The sequence below is a fragment of the Vombatus ursinus genome, unplaced genomic scaffold (genome assembly GCF_900497805.2).
Source record: "Vombatus ursinus unplaced genomic scaffold, bare-nosed wombat genome assembly UNPS02014807.1, whole genome shotgun sequence".
Taxonomy (NCBI): domain Eukaryota; kingdom Metazoa; phylum Chordata; class Mammalia; order Diprotodontia; family Vombatidae; genus Vombatus; species Vombatus ursinus.
This window is the reverse complement of record NW_020954585.1, coordinates 43,477,883-43,487,269: the sequence shown is the minus strand read 5'-3', so window position 1 is coordinate 43,487,269 and position 9,387 is coordinate 43,477,883. Positions and strand designations below refer to the sequence as shown.

General features: G+C 45.8%; 1 protein-coding gene across 2 annotated transcripts; it reads right to left on the bottom strand.

Moving 5' to 3' along the window:
• Window positions 1-247: 247 nt before the first annotated feature.
• SEPT1 (septin 1) lies at window positions 248-7,013 on the bottom strand. Of its 2 annotated transcripts, none has more exons than XM_027874713.1 (11): window positions 6,949-7,013; window positions 6,548-6,638; window positions 6,324-6,410; window positions 5,807-5,930; window positions 4,125-4,259; window positions 3,022-3,139; window positions 2,175-2,276; window positions 1,908-2,007; window positions 1,137-1,302; window positions 887-977; window positions 248-761 (listed from the first exon to the last, which is right to left on the bottom strand). In XM_027874713.1, exons 1-11 carry the CDS (start codon window positions 6,949-6,951, stop codon window positions 681-683), a joined length of 1,098 nt encoding a protein of 365 aa, XP_027730514.1. In that variant the 5' UTR covers window positions 6,952-7,013; the 3' UTR covers window positions 248-680. The 2 variants fall into 2 exon arrangements, with proteins under 2 accessions (XP_027730514.1, XP_027730515.1); XM_027874714.1 differs by lacking the exon at window positions 6,949-7,013 and adding an exon at window positions 6,869-6,940.
• Between the last annotated feature and the right edge of the window lie 2,374 nt (window positions 7,014-9,387).

Below are 9,387 nucleotides of genomic sequence, written 5' to 3'. Positions count from 1 at the left end.
ACTCCCTTCGTCCTCCCCCACCCCCTCCCTGTTCCAGTCTGGCGTGTAGCAGGGTTGGGCCTCTCTGCTCCTACAAGGAAGCCTTCTGTCTACTTGTTCCTACTGTCCACTCTTGGCTCAAACATTAAACAGGTATTTTCCAGGCCACAGACCACCTTTCAAAATTCTTCTTCCCTCATCTTCCCCTGCCCCGCCCCAACACCAGACCATTCTCCCCAGCCCTTTCAGCAATATACAGAGCAGGGACTCTTAAGGAAATCAACTTTTATTTCAAGACATTGGGGTACACAGTAAGCGCTTAATAAATGCTTGTTGTGAAGAACAAGATCAATTTTGACAGATGACTGACTGACTGAACAAGGAGCAGAAGCAAACGGAGAAGGGTATTCGTGTTGCACAAGATCCGATGGAATAGAGGACATCTGGGAATGTGAGATGGGGATTGAGGGGCTGCAGGGAGGGCAGCAGGAATCCCAAATAGCCATGGAGAAGGAAATCAGCCTCAGTGGGATGGGATAAGCTAAGGGTTAGAGCTCAGTCAGGTATGTTTTGGGAGGGAGTCAAGGGAAGTTAGTGCTGTGCAGTTTGTTTGGGTCCTGAGAGACTAGGGGAGAAAGGGCAGGACTGGAAGCAAGTCCCCAGAGTATAAAAAAGGAATAAGTAAGAGGAAAACGGTGGGTTCAAAGGACATCAGACTGTTCTCCCTGGCTCTGCTGCATCTGGGCTTGCATCTTCTCCAGCATCTCCTGCATCCGGCGCAGCTGCAGGAGTAAGATGTTGGAGAAAACAGCTGGATGTGAGATGGGCCCCTCCCTGGCAGCTGAGGGGATGGGGTGGGACTCCCAGCTCCGCCTTGGGGTTGGGGGAGGCAGCCAAAGGAACTCACCTCCTCATCTTTTTCTCTGATAAGTTTCTCTGTGTCTGCCAGGGGCAGCATGGGGAGGGGTATTTCAGTGGCACTCTGTCGAGACAACTTGCTGAAGGCAGGGAGGAGAAAGGAAGAGATTTGGAACTTATCGATAGATGAGTCCCGTCTCCCCCTAGCCCACCCCAGGCCACTCACATACCACCTTCCTTTGCCCCAGCTAGAATCTAGGGTTGGGGAAAGGTTTGTGTGGCCTTGGAGGCCTTCTCACCTGCGACCAGTGCGTTCCCGGGCCCCAGGACGGGCCAAACTCTGAAGACAACGGGCTCGGTAGCCTTCGTAGAGCAGGTCGTGCGTCACCTCCTTCAGGTCCTGTAAGTGGGTCTGTACTAGCATCCGTCTCAGGTTGAGGAAGTCACAGTGATGAGGGTTTTCCACTGGCAGGATATTAAGGAGAGAGTGTTGGAAGGGAACAGAAACAGTGGAAAGTGTCATGACCACATTTGGGAACATTGGAATCGATGGAAAACTGTTTAGAACCATAGAATGTCAGAGATGGAAGGGACCTCAAGATCATTTGGCCAAACTCTTATGATGTTCTATGTAGGCGAAGACAGATTCTATAGTCAATTAAACACCTTGTAACAACGTATGATTCCAGTTTTCTCAATCTGTGACCACATCAACTGTGATGGAGAAGGGGAACCATTTCCCTTACATATAGATAAGGAAGCTGAGGCCCAAAAAGATGAAGTGATGTCCGACGTCATGGCGTATAGTAAGTGCTTAATAAATACTTTTTCATTTATTCATTCATTCATTCATTCATTCCCTCAATCATTCGTTCATCCTCTAATCAAATACAGGACTTCTCCCTCAAAGATGTTCACTTTTGGCTATGCCTCTGACCTGTGGAGGTTCTCCCTCTACCTGCCCTGTCTAAGCCATTGTCATGGGTTTATTAACTTCTTAGAGACTGTAAGAGGCCAGACCAGAACTTCCTCCTTTGCTGAATCCTCAACCTCTCCTCAGCTCTCCTTACCTTCTGCTGCTCCCCAGGGGTAGAGGCGACCCCTCACCGGCCGGGTGGCACCGTCCCTCACCACGGTACTGGAACCAATCACAGCAAAAGGGATGCTCTCCTGAGGCAGGGCAAAGGTCAAACGACATAGCCAGGAATATGAGTCACTGGAGAGGTCTCACCTTGCTAACAGTTCCCATTCTCCTCCCTTGCCTTTCACTTCCTCTTCTCTGACATTTGTCATCTGACTCTTGGTCCCATAAGAGCCTCTACCCTCTTGGCCCTCACTTTCATCTCAGCATCCTGTTTCTTGAAGTCTTCATCCTCATCAGAATCACAGTCTGGAAACTGGTAAATGTTGATCTCCTGTTCCTCCAGCTGCTCCCGGATCTGGCCAAAGAGAGGAAATACACCAGAGAACAGATGACAAACCTGAAGAAGCATCCTGGTCCTCAGGCCATTAGAACATCATCATATGTATAAGTAGAGCCTATGTCAGATTGCACACCATCTTGGGGAGGGAAGAGGAAAGGGAGGGGGGAGAAAAGTTAAAACTCAAAATCTTATGGAAGTGAATGTTGAAAACTAAAAATAAATAAATTAATTATCAAACTTCCAAAAAAAAGAATCATCATAACAAAGCTTCCCTTTACTCCCAGGTGTTTTGATCCAGATTTTACTGATAGTCACCTAAGGCCCTAAGTGAAGTGATTGCCCTAAGTAACTCAGCTAAGTGCCTGAGGCAGACTGCAAGTCTCAATCTACTACTTGGTTCTCATCATAGCTATGCTGCCGGCAAGCTGGCTTGTACCTAAATCACCCTATAGTGTGAAGTTTTTCAATCATGTTTTTAAAGCCTCCTGGGCAGAGTAGCCCACAAGGTCCTTTAGAAAATCTCTTTTAGAGCCTAAATACTCCCCTCCCTATCAGGAAATTCATTGTTAAGTTTAAATCCTTTCTTGAAAAAAGAAAAAGTCAGTCCGAGTGTAGAAGAGAGGAGGAGGTATTAGAGATGGGGTAAAACATTAGCTTAAACTTTGGCTTCTTTTAGGGCTAAGGAAAGAGGTCAGAGATTAGAACCACCACCACCCGCACCCCCAACCCCCCAGCACACATCTGCCCTCCCCAAACATACCTTCTGCTTGAGAATCTGGGTTTCCTTAGGAGTCAGGGCATCAGCTTTCCCAATGACAGGGACAATGTTGACCTTGTCATGCACAGCCCGGAGGAATGCCACATCTAAGGGGCGGAGCCTAAGCCACAAAGGCAGTCAGGGTCTAGACTTCTACCTCTTTCCACCCCACCCAGGGCCTTATTGCCCTTGCCCTACCTGCCCTACCTCTATCCCCTCCCTAGGCAACTGGGGTGGGGTGGTGGGAGGAAGCTTTCTCTTTTCCATCCCCAAGGATGAGAATCAGATCATAGAAACTTACAGGTGGGGGCGGGATGAGGGGGTGACCTTAGAAGATGTCTAATCCAATCTACCCAGTTGAGAAATTTCCTCAGTATCCCTGCTCGAATGCCCTCAGACTTCCTAGTTGAGCTGGGGATTCAGGGTCAGATGAGCCAGATTAGGTGAGCTGCACCCCCAAAGTGATAAAGTCCAGTCTCCTCATTTTTCATGGGAGGAAACTGAGTCCCAGAGAGGAGCCATAATTTGCTTAAGGTCATACAACAAATTGACAGAACCAGAACTAGAACCCAATTCTCTTGACTTCTAGTTCTGGATTCTCCCAATGGGTTAAGTTAGAGGGTTAGGTTAGGTGATCTCTAAGGTCCCACTTAGTTGTGACATTCTATGTTCCTTAATTCTTTCCAATATACTATACTGCCCAAAGTCCAGTGGTATGCAGGAGTCAGCTTATTTAGGCTGCCCTGATGTAACATTTTCAGTTTAACCATTTACACCTTGAAAAGCTGCAAAGGCTATTTCATTATCAGGGCTTGACTTATTATTTTATTAATTTTTAGACTTAAGAAAGTGATGAAGAAATGTTAATAACAAATTAAACTTAAAAGTGAATCTCGTTTCCCCCCCCTTTTTTTGAGAGAGAGAGCTGATTGTTAAACATTTACCATCCTGACTCCATCCCAAAAAGAAGGCACAGAGTGGCTGAAGAGTCTCTCTAGGCGGCCTCCCTCTTTAGCCTGGGTAGGAAAACTTTCTGGCCAGAAACTGTATTTGCCCATCTCTCATTCCTACCCTTAGGGCTGGAGGGTCTCCTCTCCTCCCCTTACCCTCGACCAAAGGGAGAAATGAAGTAGAGACAGCAATGGACCCTGGAATCCTGTATGTTCTTCCTGTTGAGACCACTCTCATCCCTCAGATACTGTTCGAACTGTTCCTCGATGAATCGAACCACGGGCATCCAGCTAGGAAGGATTGGGGAATAGGAGAGAATCAACTCAGGCTCTGGAGCAGAGGCACGGAAAGTGGGGGCCTTGGCAGGGCTGTGATGGGAATCTGGTGATTCTCCCTCACTCCAGACTGAGCCTGCTAGACCAGCAAGTACAGGTGATCAAGTACTGTACATACATGTCAAACTCAGCCTATGGCAGAGAGGAGCGAAGAGGAGGCCAGAGGAAGAAAACAGCTAGATGAGGGAGACCTGCAGCCGAGCTCAGAAGAATTAGGACCCTGAAGATGATCTCGAGAATTTATATGGCTGCTTTAAAGTTTACAAAGTGATTTACAAGTAATATATCATTTGATCCTCACAACGATGGTGGGAGGTCAGAGTGATTATTATGCCCATTATACAGATGAGGCAACTGAGGCTGACAGAAGCTAAGTGACTGGCTCAGAGACACAGTTAATAAGAGTATGTGGCAGCAATCAAACTCATTGTTCTCTTTTTCCACGGAGTTCTGAAATAGAGGGCTAGGCACAAATGGAAATAAGGTTTGCCAGCAGCCAATGCTTCTGACCCTAGAACAGAACACCAGAATCTCTGTTACTGGAGAGCCTTGAGAATTGAAGAGGGCCCCCAAAGTAGGGGTTAGGACAGATTGGATTTGTCTTTGCTGTTCTCTCCAGTAAAGTTCCAACATTGGAAGTGGTATATATACATGCATGTGTGGATCAAAGGAACTGAGCTCACTCTGAGCCCCCTGGATTTTCAGATGATTGTTCTCTAACCCCTTCCCACCCACTACACCAGGAGGTCCAGAGTAATGACATCTGGTGCTCCTGACCCAGAAGTCGAACAGATTTCTTTCTGTAGCTGAACATGAGGGATCCTATCCTGCCATCTCCATGCTCCCAAACCAGCTTGTATCCAGATCAAATGCCCAAAGGCTCCTGGTTGGTAGCTCTATCTTCCATTTGGGGATTCTAGGTCAGGGAAACCCAGGGGAGACAATGATCTAGGGAGACAAGCCTGATCAAGCTCCCAAATCTCTTTTCCATGACTTCCCCCAGCCCCAGGCCCTACCCTTTTCCCCTTCATTCTCCTTGTTGCCCCGCCTCCCCCTGGTTACCCTAAGCCAAGGGTTCTTAAGCTTTTTTATGTCCCCTACACCTTCGGCATTCTGGAGAAGCCCATGGACCTCTTCTCGGAATGGTATTTTTAAATGCATAAAATAAAATACATATGCTTACAAAGGAAACCAACTATATTAAAAAGAACATACGACTTTTGCCCCATCCAAGTTCACAGACTCCCTGAAGTCTGTCAGGATCCATGGATCCCAATCCCTAGCTCTAAGGACTGGAAAGCTTATTCTTGTTCAGCTTCCTCTTCCTTTGCGATCTTTCTGCTACCAAGAGCCTGTGCTTGAGGCCATTTTCCCTTCTCAGGCTGTCAAATCAAATCCGTCTAATTGGATTAATTATTATTAATCACCTGCAATGTTGACTTTACCTGCTTTGGGTCAGAACCTTCTCCCCATGGCCCATGCTCTCTGTCCCCAAGTCTCACCAGTCTCCATTGTCCACTGCATCACCAAAACCTGGGGTGTCCACCAGGGTGAGCTTCACTTTGATTCCTTCCTCTTCAATCTCCACACCCCTGCGCTCAATGGTCAGGGTCTGGCTCAGGCGAGCTGTACCAGGGCAAGACATTGATCGAAGGAACATCCCACAAAGGAAAAGGGAAGAGAGTGGGTGCCAGGAGGGAAGGGAGACAGCAGCAGGAAAGTTCAAAGAGAGGAAAGGAACAGTGACTTGGGAGGGTGAAAGATCTCTTGAAGGGAAGACGAAATGTTAAGGGAGAAGGGAACTGGAGATGGCCAGTGTCTCCAGCCTTAAGTATGACTGGATTTCTCAGTCTGTCTCCCACCCTAGCCTAACCACTACAGCACAACCAACCTGTGACCAGAGAGATGGAGAGCTTGATAAGGTAGGCTGAAGGATCAAGAAAGGAAGCGGTCTGAGGGAGACTGAAAAGCCAGAGAGGGAGAAGAACATCACATCCCGGCCAGGGGCCCTTCACTCACCACTGGCATCAGGTATCAGTCGGTCCTTGTAAAGGTCGGTAAGGAAGAGGCTGTTGATAAGTGTTGACTTCCCCAGGCCTGACTCCCCTAATGGGATCAACCAGGCTGGTCAAATACAGAGAAAAATGGACCGCCTCCCTACCCCTTGCCTGCTGGACCTCACTTTTTTTGGGGGGGACCTTATGTTTCTAAAGAGAGTAGTTTCCCACCCAGAGACCCCTCACCTGCCACCATGAGAGTGAACTCAAATCCTTTCTTCACAGATTTTCTGTGCAGCTGACTGGGCAGGGCTGCGAAGCCCACATATTCTTTGTCCTGCAATGGGAAGAAAATGTAGGAGTGAGGAGGCTAGGGCTTGGGAGGAAAGAGGAGGAGGCTGCAGGATGGAGCAAAAGCTGAATGGAGAGCATAGAGAGACAGAGAGACAGAGGAGAGAGAGAAGAGGCTGCTGGGGAGAGATGTGTTGGGGATGCTGGAGAGGGAGGCTAGTGGGAAGGTGAATGAAGGCTGGGGCCTGAGGATTGGGTGGGGCAGTCATGTCATACAACTTAAGGAATAGGGCTGTGAGTCCTGTAAGGTCTGAGGAGGGATACTGAAGATGCCGAGCCTCCCAAGAAGGGCTCACCATAGTCTTGGTGTCTTCTTGCTGCACCTGGTTCAGCTCCCCACTTCCTCTGCTAGGGGAGGAAGTTGACAGTGGCTTCAGTCAGGCTGTGCAGGAAGTGGTGTGCCTATCTGGGAGGGAGGGGTGTAAGGGGGTGGGGGGGGGAGTGAGGGAAGAGTTCATACCTGTTCCTCGAAAAGAGGGTAGGGGGAAGGTGGATTGAGCTTTCTAGGAAAGTCCTGAGGCTCTTGGAGATCAAAGAGGGGACCCTGAGTCCCACCCCTTGGGACTCAAGGACAAAACTGGGCAGTCCACGCCCTTTACAAACTTTTCCTGATTTTTATCCATCCTTTCTCCTCTATATACTTAAATTTCTTATCTTCCTTATTCCCATCAACTTTTTGTAAGGGTGTTGAAGAGACACTTTTTATGGAGTGATGCCCTTTGGTGGGGAAAACAGAGAGAAGCTGGGGAAATATGCTGCGCTTTCATCTGTCAGAACAGGACTGAATAGAACCAAAGCTGACCATGAATAATAACTAAATGGAGCCCTAAGTGGTAGAGATAAGAGTTAAGCATACAATAAGGAGGTAGAACTATTTGGATTCTGAAGAACCTTTCAATTCTCAGAGTATGAGCCTATAGATATAGAACTGGAGTACAGAGTTAGAGGGAGGAGGTGTGAATCCATTAGGACTCTCATTTGATGTTGACCCACTCACTGGCTTATCTGGACTAAGGAGCAGGAAGTGTGGCATTCCTTTACGGATATCCCCTGTGGGAAAGTCATAGACACAGGCTGCAACCTCTTAGCTAGAACGGGCATTGAGGGGTATAGGAAGAAAGCAATAGGCTTGGAGTTGAGAGATATGGGCTGTAGCCCTGGCTTTCTGACTAACTCCCAGTATGGCTTTAGGCAAGTCATTTACCTCCCCTCTCTAGGCCTCATTTTCCTCTCTGTCAAATGGGGATAGAAGTAACTCACTGGAGTGTTGTAAGGGTCAAATGAAATAATGGATTTGAAAGTGCTTTTCAATGCTAAAAGCACCTTGGGATATGGGATATTATTGTAACCCTTGTGTCTGAGACTTTCAGGACATGAAAGGCTTGGATTTTTTTACTTTCTTTGGAAATGGCTGCATGGTACTCATCTTCACTTACTCCACATACAGTAATAATAATGTAAAAGAGAGTTGGTTACTTTTATATTTTTTAATATTTTATTTTTTAATTACACATAAAAACAATCTTTAACATTCATTTTTTAAAATTTTGAGCTCCAAATTCCCTACCTTATTGAGAAGGCAAGCAATCTGATATAGGTTATACATGTGCAGTCACATAAAATACATTTTCATATTAGTTTTGTTGTAAAACACAAATCAAGGAAAAACCCCCACAAAAAGTAGTTTTAAAAAAAAGTATGCTTTGATCTTCATTCAGACTCCATCAGTTTTTCTTTGGAGGTGGATAGCATTTTCCATCAAAAGTCCTTTGGAATTGTCTTGGATCATTGTATTGCTGAGAATAGCTAAGTCATTCATAGTTGATCATCATAAAATATTGCTGTCATAATGTACAATGTCCTCATGGTTCTGCTCACTTCATTTTGCATCAGTTCATTTAAATCTTCCCAGGTTTTTCTGAAACCATCCTACGCCTCATTTCTTATAGCACAATGATATTCTATCACAATCACATACCACAACTTGTTCAGCCATTCCTCTATTGATGGCCATCTCCTCAATTTCCAATTCTTTGCCACCACAAAAAGAGCTGCTATAAATATTTTGTGTGTATAGGTCCTTTTCCTTTTTTTTTTTTTTTCAGTCTCTTTAGGATACAGACCTAGTAGTGGTATTGCTGGGTTAAAGGGTACGCACAGTTTTATAGTCCTTTGGGCATAGTTCCAAATTGTCCTCCAGAATGGTTGGATCAGTTCACAACTTCACCAACAGTATTCCAATTTTTCCACATCCCCTCCAGCATTTGTCATTTTCCTTTTCTCTCACATTAGCCAATTTGATAGGTATAAGATGGTATCTCAGAGTTGTTTTGATTTGCATTTCTCCAATCAATAATGATCTAGAGCACTTTCTTTCTGGTTTATTTCTTTATGGTTTATTATCAGTAAATGTTTGATTTGTATATCTAATTTATATACTTATATACCCAGGGTTGTGTAAAAATTTTTTGGCCAAGTGTAAAAAGTTTAAGAAGCTCTGACCTAGAGCATTTTTTCATATGACTAGAGATGGCTTTAATTTCTTCATCTGAGAACTGCCTGTTTATATCCTTTTACCACTTATCAATTGGGGAATGACTTATATTCTTATAAATTTGACATAGTTCTCTATATATTTGAGAAATAAGGCCTTTATCAGAGAATTAACTGTAAATTCTGTTCCTCCCCTATCCTACTCCCCCTGACTCCCCCCTCACCCCAGTTTTCAGTTTTCC

What these genes read in the sequence shown, in the direction of transcription:
- SEPT1 (XM_027874713.1), bottom strand. An exon ending in ATTTCTCCCTTTGGTCGAGG is followed by an intron (nt 3,140 to 4,124) that starts GTAAGGGGAGGA and finishes TTTGTGGCTTAG; the next exon opens with GCTCCGCCCCTTAGATGTGG. An exon ending in CGGGAACGCACTGGTCGCAG is followed by an intron (nt 978 to 1,136) that starts GTGAGAAGGCCT and finishes CCCTGCCTTCAG; the next exon opens with CAAGTTGTCTCGACAGAGTG.